This window comes from Pleurodeles waltl, chromosome 3_1, assembly GCF_031143425.1.
Source record: "Pleurodeles waltl isolate 20211129_DDA chromosome 3_1, aPleWal1.hap1.20221129, whole genome shotgun sequence".
Classification (NCBI taxonomy): Eukaryota; Metazoa; Chordata; class Amphibia; order Caudata; family Salamandridae; genus Pleurodeles; species Pleurodeles waltl.
The window spans coordinates 1,463,327,792-1,463,348,403 of NC_090440.1; the positions used below are offsets into that span (position 1 = coordinate 1,463,327,792).

The window sequence follows — 20,612 nt, forward strand, 5'->3', positions numbered from 1 at the left end:
TAAGGCTGGTACCTATAATTCTTCACTTTCCAGTCCCGGCGGGTGGTTGGTATGGCCCACCGACACTAATGAGTGTCAAAGGCGTTTCTTGAACGCTTCAGGGTTTTTTTCAATTAACAGGCCAGACCCTCGCTTTATATCGGGTCAACATACAGGCATAGTTACAACATACAGTGTGGATAAGCTGTGCCAGCAGTGGGTGCAAATGAACACGTTAACAGCAGTTAAGAAACACCTGAACTCTCTTTCTGACAGTATAGACTTGCAGGATTTTCTGCTGGGTCCTAGAAAACAGCGCTCGAAAAGGTTTTTATATGCTATGTACAATGAAATTTGGAAACTTTCCCAGATTGAGGCTGCTGCGCGTTTAAGGCAACTAGATAAGGAAAATTTGGAAAAGACATTAGCTGTTGTCGACAATGGCATGAAGACGCTGTCCAACAGGATTTATTCACTATCAAATATAGTGTTGTCTGCTATTGATATCACTCAGACAGACTTGTCCCGGTTATATCATGGGCAAACACAGCTAAGTTCCATCATGCAGCTAGGTTGGAGTTTGCAGACACTGAAAAATGGCCACATTCCATGGAAATATATTAATGGGAGTGAATTCTTCACTGCTTTTAATTTTTCCAATGAACAAGAGACAATGGATAAAAGGGAGGCTAGTTTCACCCTGCTTCAAGTAGAGAAATTAGATAAGTTGCCCTTCACGGTAGCAGAGAGTCCTTCAACTATCCAGCTCTTACACGGCAATATTAATTTACCAATTTCGACCTTTCATTTCTTGAGCTGCCTGAAACATCTTGCAGTGGGACGATATGAGCAACTAGGAGATAGCTTTATTAAGGAAGAGTGGGAGTTGCCCTTTGAGTATAGATGTCCGAACGGTGAAAGGGAGGTCTTTCTTAGCGGAAGCGAATGCGAGACTGCTGTTTGTCATTCTATGATATGCAAACAGGTGTCTCTTCACGGTCTTTGCAATCGGGGGTCGCAAATTTGGCCTGTTTTCTGAAGGGTACTCCCGTCCCCTTGATTCATCCAGTGTTTCATGTACTTTCCAATGGAAGTTATGTGGTACTGAACGATCAAAGCTGTTGCGGCGTGCGACCTGGAATTGCCTACGCAATCTCGGTCACGAAGGTCGTTAGGTGTTGTGGACATGTTTTGTTTCCCCCCACACAAGAGATAAAAGTATCTGACATGTGGCCCCACATAGATACTATTAATGTGAACTATGACAAGCTGAGTAGGCTAAAGGCGCTATTGTTTCAGAAACAGGTCGCCTTGACATCCGCAAAAGAGACGTATGTTCTCCAGATTGCAAGATCATCAGCCGAGATACAATCCCTTTTAAATACCAATTTCCCCAAACACTTTGGAGAGCTGGTATCCAGAATATTCAATGCTTCGAGCACCACTGGGATTGTTCATTTCTTTAAGGCTGTCGGGTCTGGTTTCGTGTCCATCTTCCAGACTGTCTTCGGAGTCATCCCATCAGCCATCCATTCTCTCTTTTCAAGTGTGTTTGGTGGCTTTCCAATTATTTTTGCTTTAATTGGTGGACTACTACTGCTATTTCTTCTGATTCGCAGTGGTTGTTTCTTTCCAGCAACGCAGAGCAATGGAGCCGCTCCTGCCATCTCCACTGTGCCGTGAGCGCATGGTTTGGATCTTTGGTGCACCTTTGCTGGTGGAACTGGAGCTTGACTGGTCATTGTCATTTCGGCCACTTCTCTGGTGTGTACAACCAGTCTTCTGCTGCATATGGTGTCTCTTTGAACATCTGCCTAAGGTCTGTCTTGCTGTTGCACCGACATCTCCTGTGGACCACGAACTGCTGATGTCCCCGATGAGGGTTCATACACGGTCATGCCCCTTGAGACTGAGGTTGCTCCGCGAGGCCACCTATGAGCCTTCCGTTGTGAGATCTACCATGGATGAGGACACTGCAACGTGTGACGATACATCAGGAAATACGGCTCACTTCTGCTCTGTGGATCCGTTTGTCCGCCCAGCACTCGACTTAACTTCGGACGATGTTGAGTCATTTTTAAGATCGTTGACTGGTGACTTTGATGACATTCTTCAAGATCATGCGTATAACAAATAATTTGATGAATTGACTTGCCATTCCTGATTTCAAATTATGCAATTAAATTTACATTTGCTGTTGCACGCTGTACTTGTCATAGTTGACATTAACATCTCTGTATGTATTTTAAACAGATTTGTTTTAACATATTTTTAACACATGCAAATGCTTTTTTAGCTTGTTTTTGTTTTTAGCTTTTAGTTCAGAAGCAACTTTTAGCATTTGGGTTCCTGTACCTTCATCATACCTGTTACGGCAATGGGGAGGGTGTGGTGAATCCTAGTTCGTTTTAATAGGATAACAGGAGTTAGCTTAGCCTCTGGCTTGTAGACCCATGCCCCCATCACCTAGTGACTTTTAACCTACTTAGCTTGCTCTGTCTTAGCCCATTTAATTATTTATTTCTTCTAAGATGGCTGCCTTGTTTATAGTTAGACCACTTGTTATGAGGTACATTATCAGTGTCACCGCGCCAAGGTGTCAAGATCAAGCACCAAAGACAAACAAACAGTAGGTGTTCACACTTAGGGATTTTCCCTCTCTATACTTTTGAGGGATTGTTGATATTAATTGTCGTCCCAAGCATGCCTGTTATCTATTGTTTAGGAATACACCTACGTCAGGGGACCTTGTAGATCTGTATAAATACATCACACTTTAGACAGATAATCAGAGGGATTCCGACCAGAGGGCATCGCCACCATCGCTGATACCGATGCTGCAGTCGTCTTGACGCTGACCCAGTCTTCGTGTCCCTGCGGAGTCTGAGATAGAGACCTCATTCCAAGGTAACGAGGGTTGGGGGCTCCTCTCATGGACATGGCATTGGCAGATTAGGTTTAACAAACCCAGCTCTCCTTTAGGTAGGAGGTTAGGCCTTTTTACATTAGGGTATTAGGGCTTCTTACATCTCGTATATCTTTTCTATGTATTGCAAAATGGTGGGGGTCTTCGTAACAATGACTATCGTCTTCACAATACTGTTACTTGTTATATTCATTATCCTAATCATTGGAGTCCATGCAACTTATCACAAATTGCAGTTATGTTAAATAAAAAGCTATTATAAACTTTACTGCATCTGTGTCATTGCCTGTGTTTGTATGAGACATAATATATCTGTGAGAAAAGGGTAATCTCCGTTTAATCACGACATTCCCTGAGATGTCTTATTTTTGTGTCCATGCGTAAACGCCTGCCATAAATCACCTTTTACTATTGTGTTTCTGGTGAGGTGCTGCTAGTGAGCCGGTAAGGTTGGGATAACAGTTGCGACTTGTGGTAGGAAAGACACAGTCGCCTACAAACAAAAGTATTGTCATCCTTAAACCAGCAGTCTTGCTCAGAGCAAGAGTCCAAACTACGACAGGTGTGCTGAGTGAGATCATGTCTCAGGTGTCATGTTCCGGCAGGTGTCATTACAACATTTGTACACAGGTTGACCTCTGAAATTCCCACTGCATCTGGGAACATCATAGCCTCTGTGCTGATTACTCTTGCAGCTATTCTCCACGCACGGACCATCAATATGTTGTGAGCAATGTAATTCAGCGTGTGAACTGTCAGGGTCCTAACATGTGTGGACTTTTCATGGACATTATCAGAGGTTGCTGGTTCTGCTGAAGGCCCCGTACCCAATCCCTGCATATGGCCCTGGGACACTGTCACACTTAAATGAGACTCAGACAAGGGATGGGCCATGATTTTGGTATTCAAAGACAATTTAACAAATATGGTACAATTAAAAGGCAGATGATGCTATACAATGTATTTGGGTATGCATTGATGAAGCACATGACAAAATACCCTCTGAGGAATGGGAGGTTTGGTAAAGCAAGTGTGGTACATATGTAGCCACAGGGAATATTTAGGGTGACGCACAGACAGGTGCCAGTCAGGCTGACAGGAGGCAGGGTGAATCAGGATCCAGCAACTTCACAAGTTACATAATCAGTGGTCTGACTAAGACTGTTTGGAGGACTAACTAGACAGTTGACATGTAAAACTGTATGTCCTGTGTTTTTTAAAGTGACACATGAACCCAAGGGCTGTGTTACTTGGCTTCGTTACTAGCAATACTTAACGGTGTATTTGACAAAATGGCAACTTCTATGCTGTTCCAGGCATCAGCAGGGGCAGTGCATGTTGAAATGGGTGGTGTGCATGGAGGTGATCACAGGTGTGGGCTGCATCAGTTTCTCACAAGTCCTGTAGGTGAGATTTGCATTCAAATGGCCAACAGTACCTTTCACACAGGAAGCAATCTACAGGTGCTAACAGGGCTTAGAAACTACAAGCCAGTGTATTAATTGACCTGACGTCCATGCAGTCAGATGTACTGACAATGGGAAAGGGTTTGCACACTGGATTACTATTGTTAGTCTGTGTGTGTAGAGGAGGGAATATCGGGGTACACATATTACTATTCCAGGGACCTCTTCAGACAGGTGGGTTGTGACCAGGTGCATGGGTGTGTCAGGAGTTAGAAAATGGGCTGACATGTACAGGGAATGTCATGTGCGCAATGCTTGTCATATGTGTGGCACTTGTGCTGTCTATGTTCTGCTTATATGGAACTCTAGTCACAGATAGTCCTTGCAAAGATTGGATGCAGTTGGACTTACTGCTGTCAAGGGTCTGGTCATACATTCCTGTTACTGATGCAAAAGCACATCAACTGCCTCATGTATGAGGCTTTTTTTCCCCTTATTGAGTGATGGTGTCTTAGTTGTGTGCCATATGCTGCGATGAACCATGTTTCCAACATGTATGTGTGAAATAGGTGTGGTCCTCTGCTATTGGCCTTCAAATGTGAAATGTACAGGATCTATGTCATTTACAGTGTGTGTGTATGTGACCGTTGTATGATACGCATCACAATTGCTCTGGGATTTTCTGTGTCCTGATCTGTATATCAGCAATGCTTCATGAGGCAACACTCTTATTCTGATAGTTAGAGATAAAGGTGAGCAAAAATGATTAGCCAGACCATGTTATGGTGATTATTATCGGTGTTTATTTACATTAGTTAATAAAGTGTTGATGGTGATTATATTTAAAATAAATTGTTCACGATATGTTGGCTCCTACGCAATCCAGCGGCCCCTCATGTTGCAGACCACCATCCTCCTCTTCCTCTTCAGGCATGTGTGGCTCTGGTTCCAGGAGGGGAATGTTCCTTATAATGCAAATGTTGTGCAGGATGGCACATGTTAGAATGATCTTACAGACCATTTCAGGGGAATATAGGAGGCTACCACCAGTGATGTCGAGGCACCTGAATCTCGACTTGAGGATGCCGAAGGTCCTCTCGACTATGCTGCGTGTCCTCCTATGTGCGTCATTGTAGGCACGCTCTGCTGCAGTACTTGGGTTGCCAATAGGTGTCATTGTCCATGGCTGGATGCCATGCCCCTGCTCAGCTGAAAGAGAAAATGAATGGGATCATGTTGATGTAGCTAGCCCCATTGATATCACCTTGCATGGCAGTAGTTGTCTTGTGTTGTCTGTGACTCTTTTGTGTTATTGTGTTGCATTGTAGGCTTGTAGGATGTACCATCTGCATTGTGTTGTTTCCTTGGCTGAACGAGTGTCAGCAGTATGTTTTGGGATTTGCAGTACAGTGTCCCCTCCCTAGCATTGTGACTTGTGATACAGGTGTCCCTGTGTCTTCACTGGGGGTGAGATGATAGTTCCATACACAGGTTAAAAAGCATAAATACGACGCACAGCCGTTTAAGTCATTTTTTGGACGGAAACGCCTACCTTGCATACGATTAACACAAGGTGGGTTGCCGCATCCAAAAAATGACGCACACGGCGGGATTTTGACGTCTGTGGGCTCGGGCGTCAAAGTTTAAATATGGGGCAAGGTTTGCGCTGAATGTGCGTCAAACGGTGCAGACAGAGTATAAATATGCCCCTCAGCGTGACTGAAACACATGTGAAGTAGCTTAGGTGTAATAAAAACAGAGGCAAAAGGCTTATCTGCGAAACATAAAAAAGCTGCAGGTTTAGGCTACCTATAAAATAACTGCGTATTTTGGGATCCCAATTTTGGAAATCATCCTGGACATAGGAATCTTAGGCAATATTGAGGCAATAGGTCCCTAAAACTTTCTCCAGGTTATCTCAGGAAGAAACTGGTTTGACCAGTGTTTTCCTTGGGAAAATTTTATTATTTAGATCTTGAATGCAATACATGCTGACCTCCATGGTAGAATGTACAGCGTTACCTAGAAAATGAATTTTGAAGTGCGAGTAAACGCCGCAGATGGAACTGATATAGGAGTTGGCACAGTGAAGTGGATTATTTTATTCTTATTAAGCTCCTCTGCCTATTCATTTTACATTAAACTGCATGTATCTTGTTTGTAACTACATAATTGAGGCACTGATAGGCATAAGGCGTTTTTCGGAGAATATACCATCTCTCTTCTTTCGCATTTAAATCTTTCATAAAACCTATACAAATCTTGATTAGATACCTAAAGGCAGTCAGACATACATTGCTCAGATAATGCAACTTTTCACATTTCTCAAATTTTATGAATGGGGTACATATTATTTTGAATCAGACCTGCATGCACATCCCCCCTTAGTAAGCTCCTTGCATGCTTCCAGACTAAATTATGAGAGAAATAAAAGACTGAAAAACACCATGCACCAGACTTTCTGGAAGTGCAGTAGAACTCATTTTGATGATATAATCCTTCTCAGTGGTCGATTTTGGTACAGGTGTGGGCCATGTTTTTCCAGTCAAAAACTTTCTGTTGTCACTGGCCAACCAAGGAAATCCAATGTAATTCATTTAATAAATAGAGCCAAAGCAAATGGATTATGCATTATAACGTAGTCATACACTGCTTAGTTTAACAGTTTATTGCCATACAACCCTGCTGCATAGTTAGTGTCAGGGCCGGCTTTAGCGCTGGTGGTGCCCGGTGCGGCAATCCTTTTTGGTGCACCTCCATGACCTTCTCCTCGGATTCCCTCACTACCACCAGGCAAAAGTGCCCCTCATCTCTTCATAGCCCCTCTTTCACATACATTTATTTGTTTTAAAGTACAGGTAAAGGTTGGCTTCACTTATCCACTCAGTTAGCAACATAAAATACAGATCTGTTCTTTGAAGTGGGCACATTAACCCTCTGTGCTCTTTTATGGTGAGTCAAAGCTGGCAATAGACAAAACTCTGATCTCTCTCTAGCAAGAACATTAATCACAAGAGTTATCTTGACATTTTTACTGCTGTCTGAAAGCTGGACAGGTGCTATTAAATCGTAAGTTATTGCTAAACGCAACGCTCCCCCTCTGAAGTTAGTCCCTCCCCCTTCAGGGTCAGCCCCCAGTGCGACCACACCACCATAAAGCTGGCCCTGGTTAGTGTCTTGCCGTCATCAGCATCTTTGTATTTTACATTATGATGAAAAATCTCAGCAACATTAAGTGCAATACAACAGACATACATACTCCCATTTTATGGGAACTGGAGATTAGTTCACCAGACTGCATTAAATCACTTACATCCTCGCAAAATACTAAACTGTTTGTGTGTTATCAGTACTGTGTATGCATAAAACGATATAATGAACACAAGGGAGTAAAATGTAACGGTTTACATGGTTGAAAGGTAGTCTACAATAAGCTTTTTCAGGACAATTATCTTCAATAATGTCTTCATCATAGTCTCCCTTTAAAGTGTGTGTGTGTGTGTGTGTGTGTGTGTTTGTAAAAGTAATTTTGCTTTAATGATTGAGTAATTTCAAGGCACATGCTCTAAATGCACGAAATGTTCCATCAATTGGTTGTGAATGTGCTGTTGACGAGATCTTCGCTCACTTAATCGTTTCAGTAAAAATTAGATCCAAATAAAATGTTGATGCTTAATTCCATATACTTTTGACACTGTTTTCACACAATAATATGTTCTAGTTCAAAAATGTAATAGCCCGGTCTTTACAACTTCTATTCTGATGAACAAAAATTGATAAATTGACTTTAAGGTAATTTGGGTCGATTAATTTTTGTCCATGAACCTAATTTTTGTTTTGGCTTAATAAATGGATGCCGCAGGAGCTGCAAAGCCGAAGGACGCTCACTTTGATTTCTAGAACAAACAAAAAGAAGATAAAATTGACTCAAAATATGAACAGGACATGATTCTGCGATAGTTTATAAAGGTTACGCATTATGTTTTTTGCATTCATTTTATTTATATGCAGTACATTTCTCAGAAATTCAACTCTGCGTTGGTAACACTTGTTTTCAGTGTCATTGTGTAACCTACATGCAGCTTTTTTGCTCCTAAACTAATGAAAGCGAGGAAGAATAAAGATAAAAGACAAACTTTGACAGACGTGCTTATTCTGTATTTTAAGATGGGAAATAAAGAGACCCCTAAAGGATCACAAAACAACATTGCTTGTAAGTGTTACCTATAAACAGGACCGAACTGGGAAACCAAAGCAGCCCTGGCAAATTTTGTCAGACCAGCCCTCATATGGCGCATAGTTAGTGAACCTGACCACTACAATGGGGGGTGTTCTCCCCCAAAAAACATTTGGGGAAAAATGACTAAAACAGTGCATTCTACAACACAGTTTTCATTATATATTCAATTTTATTAGTTTTTAAGGTATGGTAAATTATTACCTTGCAGTGCACCAGGATACAGCAATATTTGTTGGGGGGTCTCTTCATTGTTTCCCTCACCATCACCCACTAAGTGCCTCTCATCTCTCCATAGCCCTACTCTCATATGTATTTCATTTGTTTAATAGAGCCTCTCTTACCAGTGTAGGTTGGTGCAGCACTTTACACCACACACACATATACAGGGACAATGAATCATATGTGTGTAAATCAGTGTATACAAAATGTTACATAAGACAAAGGGGACTCTATGGTGTAGGGTTCACATGTCATCCATACTGTTAGGCATTTTTTTTTTAAAGTGCTTGGTCTGGTGAAATATAAACTCAGGATTCAGAACATAGCACAGTGGTTAGGACTGACTTTACTAATAACAATTCAGTTCAACCCAAACACACCCTTTTTAGCAAAATTCGGATAATCAAAGACTGGGAAAAACACATAACTTTCGAACCTGTACCATGCAGTTTACATACAGCTCTTTGATGGCAGTTCAAAGCCTTGCTGTGCTAAATTATGATTGTAACTTACGATATGCACAGCAACAAAAAGGATCTCTGTGACAAAAGCAGCATCCCAGTGAGCACTGCACATACAATTATGTTCTGTGATCTCCATAGTACACGTTCTTTGCAGCAGGCATATTACCCCTCTGCGCTATCTTAGATGAGTCAAAACTGCCACTAGACAAAACTTTCTTCAGCAGGTACATTAATTAACAGTTATCTTTGCACTTTTTTTGTTGCTTGCTGAAAACTGTTGGATTTACAAGGAACTCTGCAGTGATTTTAAAACTGCAGCTGCACTACTACAAAACCAGTGCTCCAGTAACAAAAGTGGCCCCTTACCCTTCCAGCCTCTAGGCAAATGCCCGATGCATGGTACGGACAGTCCAGCCTTGCCTATAAACTTTCTCGTGGAAAGGCAATGATGTAACATTCAGAGGTGGTCTACTTTACACAGTGCATGAAGGGTGGGGGCGGGAGACTAACCAAGGCCACCCTGAGCGCCATGAGCCACACCATCAGCGGTGCACAAACCCTTTATAGTGTCCATTCCTCTCCCTCCTGTGACTGTCACAGGTAACGTCCTCTTGACTTTTGAAACACTTAACAAAGAGCTATGATTTTGAATATTAAAATACTGATCCTATTAATCACAGTACAATAGAGTGAACAATACACTGAACAATTAACATGGATTGTCACAGCTGAGAAATTAAATGGGGCCTGATTTAGAACTTGGCAGAGGGGAATGCTCCATCACAAATGTGATGGATATCCTGCCTGTTGTATTACGATTTCATTATTTCTTATGAGGATCGTAATACAGTGGACGGGCTATCCATCATGTTTGTGACGGATTATTCTATTCGCCACGTTCTAAATCAGGCCCATATTCTTTTTAACTATAAGAGAAGTATAAGATACTGGCCGGACTCTTCAATTAAGTCACATTATCAAGAGTTGATTGTTTGAGTGTACAACCACCAATTTGCACTCTTTTTTAAAAAGATCCACATTTGCATGGTATGACCTGTGTTCTGCACGATTTTGTTCAGGCAAAAACGCCTCTGTATTTACAGTCTCTTGTGTTTTAAGAGGCACTTGCTAATGTTGCTCTTTCAGAGTGCTGTACTTTATTCGATCTGCAAATGTTTCCCTAATAGGAGAAATTTCAGTTTTATTTGCTTTATTATTAAGTACTGACTTGGGTGCAGGGGCGAGACTCGAAAACCAAAAGCAGTTCTGGCATAAATGCTCAAACCAGCCTCGCTCCCTCTGTCTCATACACTTGTTCCATCCATCCATTCTCTCTCCTCTTTTTTCCCCTCTCTGATCCTTTTCTCTCTAACTTCCTCCACCCTCCTATCAGGTAGATACTTAGGGCCAGATGTATAATTAATTCCAATAGCGATTACCAAATTGCGATTTTTTGTGAATTGCAATTAAGTAATCGTTACTGGAATGTATGAAACTCCAGGAGTTTCATATAGTGATTCGCAAGGGCTCGCAAATGGACCTACCTCATTAATATTCATGAAGCAGGTCGCAATTTGTGACCCATTGCGAATGGCTACAATCACAGGGATGGTGGCCTGCTGGGCTCAGCAGACCACCATGTCTGTGATTGATTTAAAAAAAAAAGCTATCTTTTCATTTTTTTTTTTTTTTTAAATGCAGCCCAATTTCCTTAAGGAAAACGGGATGCGTTTAAAAAAGAAAAATGAAAAGTTGTCTTTTCATTTTTTAAGAGCAGGCAGTGGTCCTTTGGACCACTGCCTGCTCTTAAAAAATGTTTTTGCATGCATTCACAAAGGGGTAGGGGTCCCTTGGGGACTCCTTCCCCTTTGTGAATGGGTTACCACTAATTTGAAATTGGTGGTAGCTGCGATTGTTTTGCAACTGCAATCACGCTCACAAAACAATCATGCATACCTCTGTGATTCGGTATTAGGAAGGGTTACCCTTGACACGCCCCTTCCTAATACCGAATTGGTATGTAGTCACAAATCCAATTTGCAATTCGGTAATAAGTTACAGAATTGCAAATTGGACTTGATACATTCCAAAATGCATTTCTGTGATGGCAAGTGGCCTGTTGGGCCGTTTGCCATCGCAAAAATGTTTGAGACATCTGGCCCTAAATGTTTCAGCCTGGAAACCAGGGATGTCGATTCACCAAAATGTAAGGGGGAACGGACCTTTTGACGTTAATGACTTCACAGGAAATGACATCAAAATACCCCGATTGTTTTTCCAGGAAGGCATGTCAAATGACCCCATCACCACACTAACACTCTCGCACATCCCTGTACTCTCATTCAGTCGCACTCACTCACTAGCATTTGCTCTTAATCTCACTCATACTCATTGACACTTTTGTGACACAAACCGGGTACAAAGTGTTAGGGCGGGATTCTGCTATCCAACGCAAATCCTGATTTACATTCTATAGTAGCCACAATTAATGCAAAATTGTTCTATGCACTGATTTTCTTTATTTTGCGTCTAGTGGACAGTACATGGATGATGCATTGGACGTTCCCATGCAACCACATATTGATTTTGATGGAAATCCCTATCTACAAACATTGACAGAGGGGAATTTGTGCCAAAATGTTACAACTGCGTGAGGCAGGCATAATGAGGGTAAATGTTTACATTTGTCCTTGTTTTTCCAACTTTGCCTGTGTGCAGCATTGTACATTGTGCTTAATTTGTGGCAGAAAGAGTGCCAGTGTCCGAAACTCTGCCCAAAAACTCGTGGCCAGAGCAATTAAACATTGATGTGAGGAATATCAAGGCTGGTGGTTTTAAAACCATCTCATGCCTCTTTAACCCACTACAGGACACTCCCTCTCCATTTATCTCACTCCTGCAGGTTCCTTTCTGTTTTTATGATGGTTTTGCCATCTTTCCTTACCTTCATCTTTTCGATCTGTGTAATTTCCCTCTTTTGCCTTCGGTAAAAAAAAAATGATGCAGAAAAATAAGTAGCACTCCCCAAAAATAAGTGCTGGTGCCACCCCCACCGGCATCCAACGACTCAAGATAAGCACTGATTGTACAGCACACATACAAAGTGGGAAAAGCCTTAAAGCATAGTTTTTGTACCGGAATGTACCCCTTCCAGTACAAAAACCTATGCTTCAGGGAACACACACCCTCATGCAATATAGGAGTGTGTGAGTTTTTATCTGCATAAACAAGTACATCTTGTAGCTCAATTGTGCACATCCACCCCCTGCTGAAATTGGCAAAACCTCTGCGGTGAGGCTAACATACTGAATTTCTATTTTTTTCTCCAACTGTTTGTCAGGGAGGTCTGGATGCTCGATTTATACCATTCCTATGTACAGCAAAAAGAGCATCTCTTTTGTAGCTGTATGCTGTCCTCTTGAGTCGACCAGTTCAAATGAGAATGCTCAGAGGTCTTTGATTGACTAGAAGGAGAGAACATTGGCAACTGAGCATGTAACCTTTCTGTGCTATGTCAAGCACCCTGGTCAAGCAGCAACCACAATCTTTGTCAGGGTAAGGCACAAGCAAACCTTAAATTAACCTGTGCTAAGCCCCCTGTTAGCTTGGTACAGAGCAGTCAGGCTTAACTTAAAGGCAATGCGCAAAGTGTTTGTGCAACACTTTAAACATCAAAACAGTGAAAGAACCACACAAAAGAATCCCACACCAGGTTAGCAAAATAGAACTCAATTTATTAAATAAAACGGGACCAAAACAATAAAAATCCAATTAGAACAGAAGATATTGAATTTTAAAGATTTTAGAGAAAATAGCACCACAACAAAAAGCACACAGCAGCAAGTTTGGATATCTGGCCAGGCCTTGCCAGGACCAAATCACAATTTTAGGCTGTCCGCAACGGAGTACGGGCCGGCTACTGGGACCCAGTTAGGCCTGCTGAACAGTACATTAAAAACTGTTTTGCAGAGCACTGCACAGATCCGTGTCAAAGATATGTTGCGCAACCCAGGTGATGAAGCAGCTCCGAGTTGCAGCGAGGTCCTGTTGTGTCAATGTTGAGGATCCTGTCGACAGAGCTTTTGATGCGAAGTCCAGCATCAGGGATGCAGTGCACAGTCGGGCGATGCCTCAGTTCCGAAGAGCTGCGATGCGGAGTCTTGCGTTGCCATCCAGGCTGCCATCAACAAGAAATATGAGGGCCTGTGCCGAGAATATGTTGCACAGTGTTGGTTCCAAAAGCGATGCAGGCTGCGATGGCGATGCAAGACTTTGTGATGAGTCTAAACCACACAGTAGGGGAGATGTTGGTCTGCAAAGGTTGCAATGCGCAGCAGAGGTGATGCGTCGGTTCCTCTGGATTCACAGAGGCTGGTAAAGCACTTTAAGCCCACTTCCAAAGGTCCAGGAAGGGGGTGGCACCTCTTGGCAGAGTCAAAGTGCAGATGCAAAGTGACTGGAAGCCTGCTCTGTCCCGGAGGCTTTAGATCAGGAGGCCCACAACTTTCCCTTGGAGTCACTCTAGGTTCAAGAGATGCAGGTCCAGTCCTTCTCACTCAGGCAAGAAGGCAGGACGCCAGCCCAGCAAAGAAGGACTCCAGCAGATTGCAGTGCAGAAGAGTGGCAGTCCTTCAGCAGCACATTAGTCATTCTTCCTGGCAGAGTATCCACAGGTGAAGAAGTGTACTGAAGTGGTGGGGTCTGGGGGACGGAGCTAGCCAGCCAGCAAGATAGCCAGCACCTAGTGAGGCTCTGCTAGGCGTGGAGCCTCATCCTCGCATTTCTCCTGGCAGGGCGGTGCAATTTCAGCCTTTCTGGCCAGGTGGCACTGTGGAGGTGCAGGTGCTGCTGGCTGCTGTGGTGAAGAAGCTGTCCGGGCCTCCGCTGCGTAATATCAGAAGCGGAGGGCCTGGCTTGGCCTGAAGGGCAGCGGGGGACGTGCTGCTGCGGACTTTCCTGGACCGGTGGGCCAGCGGAGTGGGGCGTGCAGTTTTGCCTGGTGTGGTGTCACCGCTTGCTGGGTGTGGTGCCTTGTGTGGGGGGCCGGATCGGCGGTCGGATCGGGCCGCAGCTCACCGCGACCCCTTGGGATCCTCGGCCCTGTGGCTCCTGGGGCTGGGGCTGGTTGGCCCACAGCGTTGGTGGCTGAGCGGCCCCCGAGGATCGCGGGCCTGCTGCGACATATCAGAGTTTGTCCGTCCTTCGGTGAGTGTTGGCTGGCTGAGGCCCCTGTGGCGTGCTGATGCGGTCGCGCTGCTGAGGCGGCTGCCCTTCTGTGCCCTTTGGGGCTGGTGGGCCCCTGATGCGGGGTTGCTGGCCAGATTGACGGCTCGTCTTGCCTTGCATTGGAGAGGGGCCTAGCTCTGGGCCCGCTGTGAGGGGCTGTGCCTGCCGGATCAGGCCTGGGGCCGCCTGATGGAGCTGTCCTGGGAACAAGGTGTGGTGCTGTGTTGGATTTGCAGAGCTGAACTGCGATCGCCTTACGCCATTGCTGGGCCCGGTCTTTCTGCTTTTTGGGACGGGCAGCTTGGTCTGGTTCAGTTCCAGGTCAGGTGGTGGTGTAGAGCCGGGCCGGGCCACAGAGGCCTGGCTGGCTGAGGTAGGCCTTCGCTGGTGGAGACCACCGCTGGGAGGACTTTTCACGTTGGCTGTGACTCCTGCTGACCAGTCGGGGGCCCTGGCTGAGGTGGCTTGACAGTTGCAAGATCGGGAAGGCGGATCAACGGCAGACAGAGATCTCCTTTTATGGGGGATGGAGGAAAGGGGGGACCCCCTCTTCTCAGCCAGTAGAGGCGGTGTTGGAGGAGGGGTCGTCGGAGACGTCGGTCAAGGCCATGTTTCTGGATCTGAAGACCAGTTTGACAGGTATTGATGCTAAGCTCGATCACTTAACTGAGCAACTTGATCGCATCAAAACCAGGGTCGACGACCATGACTCCCGACCTGATCGGCTGGAGGCGCGCACTTCCGACTTGGAGGGCCAACGCCAGGGTGAGCGAGAACAATTGTTGCACATGGAGAGGGTGCTGGAAGTAAAACGCAACAAGAATGAAGACTTGGAGGCACGTTTGCACCGCAATAATGTTAGGCTGATTGGTCTTCCCGAGTCCACAGCCATGGGCAGGATGGAGGATTTTATTGAAGGTATGCTTTCAGAACTTTTTCCTGGTCAGCTTTCCCGGTTGCTTGTGGTGGAGGGGGCGCACAGGTCTTTTGGCCCTCAGCCTCCGCCGGGGACCCCTCCTCGCCCCATCATTATCCAGCTGCTGAATTATCATGACAGAGATGCGGTTCTTCGACTGGCTAGAGAGCGGCGCCCGGTGATCTATAAGAATACAGAACTGAGCTTCTTCCCAGACTACACCCCGGGGATGCAGGCGGAGCGCAGGGCCTTCCTGCCCATCAAACACTCACTCAGTCAGACGGATGCCAGGTTTTCTCTTATTTACCCTGCGAAACTGAAAGTGCAGCATGGAGGGAAACTCCACTTCTTTAGAGGTCCAAATCTGGCAGCTAAATTTGTTAAAGCGCTCCCTCGAAGACCTGCGGATGTGGACTTGAATGGGCCTGGAGCGGAGCATGAGACTCTCAGCGATAATGATTGAATGGTCCTGTTGTTGTTGGTGCATTAATTGACCGCATGGTTACAGCGCTCATAGAACTGTTCGCCACCCTGATGTTTTATTCACCTTTTGGCCCTATGCCTGCCCTTCCCAGGCCGTTTTGGGTAATGGGTTGGGTGGCTAGACATACGCCCCTTAGATGAGTCTTGTTCCTATGGCATGGGTTACTAATTTGGTTTATGGGTCTGAAGGGGGGTGGTTATTTGCTTTGACCCGGTTGGGGGGTCTGCGTGGGTAGAGGGTGGGCTTGTGTATTTGTTTGTTGTTCCTTGCCTATCTGGCTCTTTCTTATTATTCTTTATGTCTGTGTCTTTCTGGCCGGCCGGGAGGGGTAGTGGTGTGGTACGGTGCTCTGGTAGGATTGCTGCAATGACGCAGGAGAGGGTGACATTGATCCGTTATCTTACCTGGAATGTGCATGGCCTGAACGATGGACGTAAGGTGCGCCTCGTGGCTGCGTATGCTAAGCGCCAGAATATAGATATATGTATGCTGCAAGAGACTCAGCTAGTGGCGGATATGATGCATTGCTTGAAGGCTGGATGGATTGGGGAGTGCCATGGGGCGGTGTACTCGTGTTATGCCAGAGGAGTGGCGATTCTGCTGTGTAAGGGACTGCAATGGCGAACGCAGCAAAATATAGTTGATCCTTATGGATGATATGTGTTGATGAGCGGAGTGTTGCTGGACAGACCTTGCAGACTTGTGTCAGTATACGGTCCTAATACGGATGACCTGGAATTCTTTAGTGAGGTCTGGGGGCTGGCTGAGTCGATGGGGGGAGGCGCTGTGATCTGGGGTGGGGACTTCAATGTGATCCTAGACCCAGAGCGGAACATGGAGAGTTTGGCCAGGGTGCAGCATGCTGCTGCAGCAAGGGCACTGTCTGCGGTCATGGACGATGGGGCTCTGGTGGATATATGGTGGGTGAAGCATGGGGGTGCGAAAGAGGGTACATGTGGTAATTATGCGCGTAACAGCTGGTCACGTATAGATCGATGGCTGGGCTCGCGTGAGGTAGCGTTGTGGGCGCAGTCGGTGGAGCACATGCCATGTACACTGTCGGACCACTCTCCGGTTAAGCTGGAGCTCGCAGTGCCAGGTGGACCAGAACGTGCCTTTACGTGGCGGTTGCCACAGGGGGCCCTTCAAGACAAGGCTTTCCGCGAGGAGATTTTTCGGAAGGTTGGGCTCTATTTTGAGGAGAATGGTGGCTCTTTGAATTCAGCGGGAATGCTCTGGGAGGCCTTTAAAGTAGTCATCCGTGGGATCTGCATTTCAAAACAGCATGGTGTGCAGCGGGCGCTTCACCGGGAGCTGGCTGAGTTGGAGGCACAGATAGCAGACTTGGAGGCTCGGTTGGTGGTGGATTGGTCCGGTGACACACTGGCGGCTCTCCGAGGAGCAGTCTCTTTGTATGAGGAAGCCTCTATGAGGGAAATGTGTTTTTGGGGCGATTTGCCAGGGCGAGGCACTTTGGAGAGGGAGAGAGGGCTGGACGCACGCTGGCAAACCTGCTTCATAAACCCTGGGCTAGGAGCTATGTTGCTGAAGTAGATAGCTCGGAGGGCGAGCACGTGACGGGGACTGATGGTGTCTTGAGAGTTTTCACTACGTTTTTATGGAATTGTACTCTGCACCTGCTGAGTTGCACGCCAAGGTTGTGCGTGACTATTTCTCAGAGATTAGCTTGCTCTGGTTTGAAGATGCCCATAGGGCATATTTCGACACTCCTTTCTCAGAGGAGGAGGTAAAGGCCTGCCCGACCTGCCTGGAGACAAGTCACCTGGCCTTGATGGCTTGAATCCAGCATTCAATAAGGAATACTCTGATATCCTTGCGCCTCACCTGCTGGAGGTCTATGCTGAGGCAATGAAGACTGGAATTCTACCCGCTTCTCTTCGTGAGGCACTGATCGTTACGATCCGTAAGCCAGGCAAGGACCCGCATAGCTGCGATTCGTATCGCCCGCTCTCAATGATCAATGTTGATAATAAGACTTTTGCTAAGATGATCGCTGCACGGTTGCAGCTGTTGATGACGAGGCTGGTGCTACCGGATCATTCCGGGTTTGTCCTGGGACGGTCCACGGCACACAATCTGCGGACCTTCTTTGCTGCCGCAGGTTCAATTACTGCTGGCGACGATGCTGCAGCGGTGTTTTGGGATGCCACAAAGGCTTTTGATTCTCTGGTATGGAAGTACCTGTTTGCGCTTCTTGGCAGGGTGGGTTTGAGCGAGCGCTTTGTGACTTTGATTCACTTGCTGTACACAGAGCCCGTCGCTCGACTTCAGTTGAATGGAAGTATATCGGCCCCCTTTCGGATGGCTCGGGGGACCAGACAGGGGATCCCTTTATCCCCGCTGCTTTTCGCAATAGCGATGGAGCCGCTCGCGGCCTTAGTACGCCAGCACCACAATCATAGAGGGATGCAGTTTTGGCAGCATCCCATTTTAATCTCCATATACGCTGATGACATTGTGCTGCATGTGCGGGAGCCCGGTAAGAATTTAGACGTTCTGCTTGATGAGATTGTACAGTTTGGCACATTTTCGGGTATAGCAATAAACTGGTCTAAGTCTGTTGTGCTGCCTCTATTGTCGGGGACGGCGGGCTTCTCATCCCAATATCCTATTGAGTGGGCTAGTGGCCCAGTGCGGTACTTGGGAGTCTGGCTGAGCTGTGATGTTGAAACACTCAGGATGGCTAATTATGGTACAGTTATGTCCTGGCTGGGGGACAGGACTGAGCTATGGCGCTCCCTGCCATTGTCATTATTGGATGAGTTGCCATCGGCAAAATGGTAGTGTTACCTAAACTTTTGTACTTGTTTGTGAACCTTCTCCTTGTCCTCGCAGCGTGCTTTTTGAAGCGCCTTCGATCCGCCATGATCCGACTGGTTTGGGCAGGTGGTCAGCCTAGAATTGCATGGGAGAAATTAACGCTACTGTTTGAACTGGGAGGCCTTGCTGCTCCTGATTTGGAGCTTTACTATTATTGTGCACAAGTGGACTGGATCCGCCCTGTTCGCTACATGCAGCATCTTGCCCCTGACAGCGATGCGGTTTGGCCGGATCAATTGACATGGTTTTTCGGGAGCTTGGCTCGGCCTCGAACCCGGGGGGGTGGACACAGTGGCATGCACTGTCAGGGCATGGACAGCTTTATTGAAGCGATCTGGTGTGCGTGAGCCCTTCACGCCATTGATGGAGGTGGCGGCTGTGGTTGATGAGGGGCTGTTGCGAGACTCGCAACTGCAGAATTATCTTCGTGACTCGGATCTGTCTCTTTTGGGGGACTAGTTTGTGGACGGGCGGCTGATCTCCCCGGAGGTGGCGCTCGGGGATGGCACTGGCAGTGCGCCGCATCGGCTCTATGTTCTGCGTGTATGTGCATTGCTCCGTGCGCGTTACTCTGGTATGCCGTGTACTGGAGTTAGTATGAAGTGCGCAGACACCAAGGAAGTTAATCACTAAGTTGTATGGCTGCATGCAGGATCAAAGGGGTGGACTTGCAATGTCTGCAAAAGTAAAGTGGGAGGCGGATGTAGGTGAGGAAATTTCTGATGGGGTATGGAAGAAGTGCTGTGCGCATATGAGGGCGCTATCACCAAATTACAGGCTGCGACTCATGCATTTCAAATTCTTGCAGCGTATATATTATACTCCTCGTGGCCTGTATGCTATGGGATTGCGCGCGGATGCTAACTGTGAAAGATGTCACACCCCGGATGCCGACTTTCTTCATCTGGCGTGGCACTGTGGGGAGGTACGCAATTTCTGGCTGGAAATAATACATGCGATTGGGGAGATGACTGGTTTAGAGCTGACCCCTTCTCCTGTGTTGGCGCTTCTTGGGAGCGTAGACGAAGTTCCACTAGCTCTGAGGAAACTGGTGAGCTTGCTGCTGCTTTTGGCTAAGCGTAGAGTTGCGATCTGCTAGGGACTGGGACGGCCACCTCAGGGTTCTGATTGGCTGCGTGACGCTGCGTTTTGCAGGAACAATTGACAACTTACTGGGAGTTTGCTCCTGAGGGCTCTAGGCCGTGGGACATTTGGGCGCCTCTGTGCTCCAACTTGGAGATTGCTTACCAACTGCTCTGCGCTCATTCCGATTGGTCATGCATCTGGGAAATGCTTTGTGTCGCCATCCCTGTGGGTTGCTGCTGGATGTGGGATAACTATTAGTGCTGCCTTTGCCCTTGCCGGTTGTCTTTCTATATCTTGTTAGTTGTATATGTTCTTCTGCCCTTTGCACAAGAGCATTTGTTGTCTGCGGCCCCAATATATGCTCCCGGAATCCTTCCTCTGGTGAACTGCTGGAGATGCCATTGTTGATGTACACAGGTGGGGCCATGTTCATGTTACTGCTGTTTGGATAGTAGGGCATCTTTGTTGTATGCATACTTAAAATGCATAAACAGATAAATAAAGGTGGTGGGGTCTGAGGTCCTTCTTTTATCCACAGTTGTGCCTTTGAAGTGGGGAGAAGCTTCTAGAGGCATGCCTTTGAAGTGTATTAGTGCCCTGCCATCCTGGTCCTGGTTCCTGGCTAATGAGAGGGGGTTATGCAGCCCTTTGTGTGGAAGTAGGACACAGTCTATTCAGATGTGAGGCTGAGCCCAGCTCCTCCCTCCTATCCTGCCAGTGATAGCCCATTCGGTCACACCTAAGCTGTCATTTTGTATTGCTGTCTAGGAGGAATACACAAAGCCCAACAGCCAACTACGCCCAGTCATTTGACCAGAAACAGGC

At 46.3% G+C, this 20,612-nt stretch overlaps 1 protein-coding gene across 3 annotated transcripts in view; it reads right to left on the minus strand.

Moving 5' to 3' along the window:
• Positions 1-5,093: 5,093 nt before the first annotated feature.
• Positions 5,094-20,612, minus strand: part of MAP3K19 (mitogen-activated protein kinase kinase kinase 19) — a 304,015-nt gene continuing 288,496 nt past the window's right edge. For all 3 annotated transcript variants that reach the window (XM_069225052.1, XM_069225051.1, XM_069225053.1), the window contains one exon: positions 5,094-8,207. In XM_069225052.1, coding sequence (XP_069081153.1) covers positions 8,099-8,207 — 109 coding nt within the window. In that variant the 3' untranslated portion in view covers positions 5,094-8,098. The remainder of the gene's footprint in view (positions 8,208-20,612) is intronic.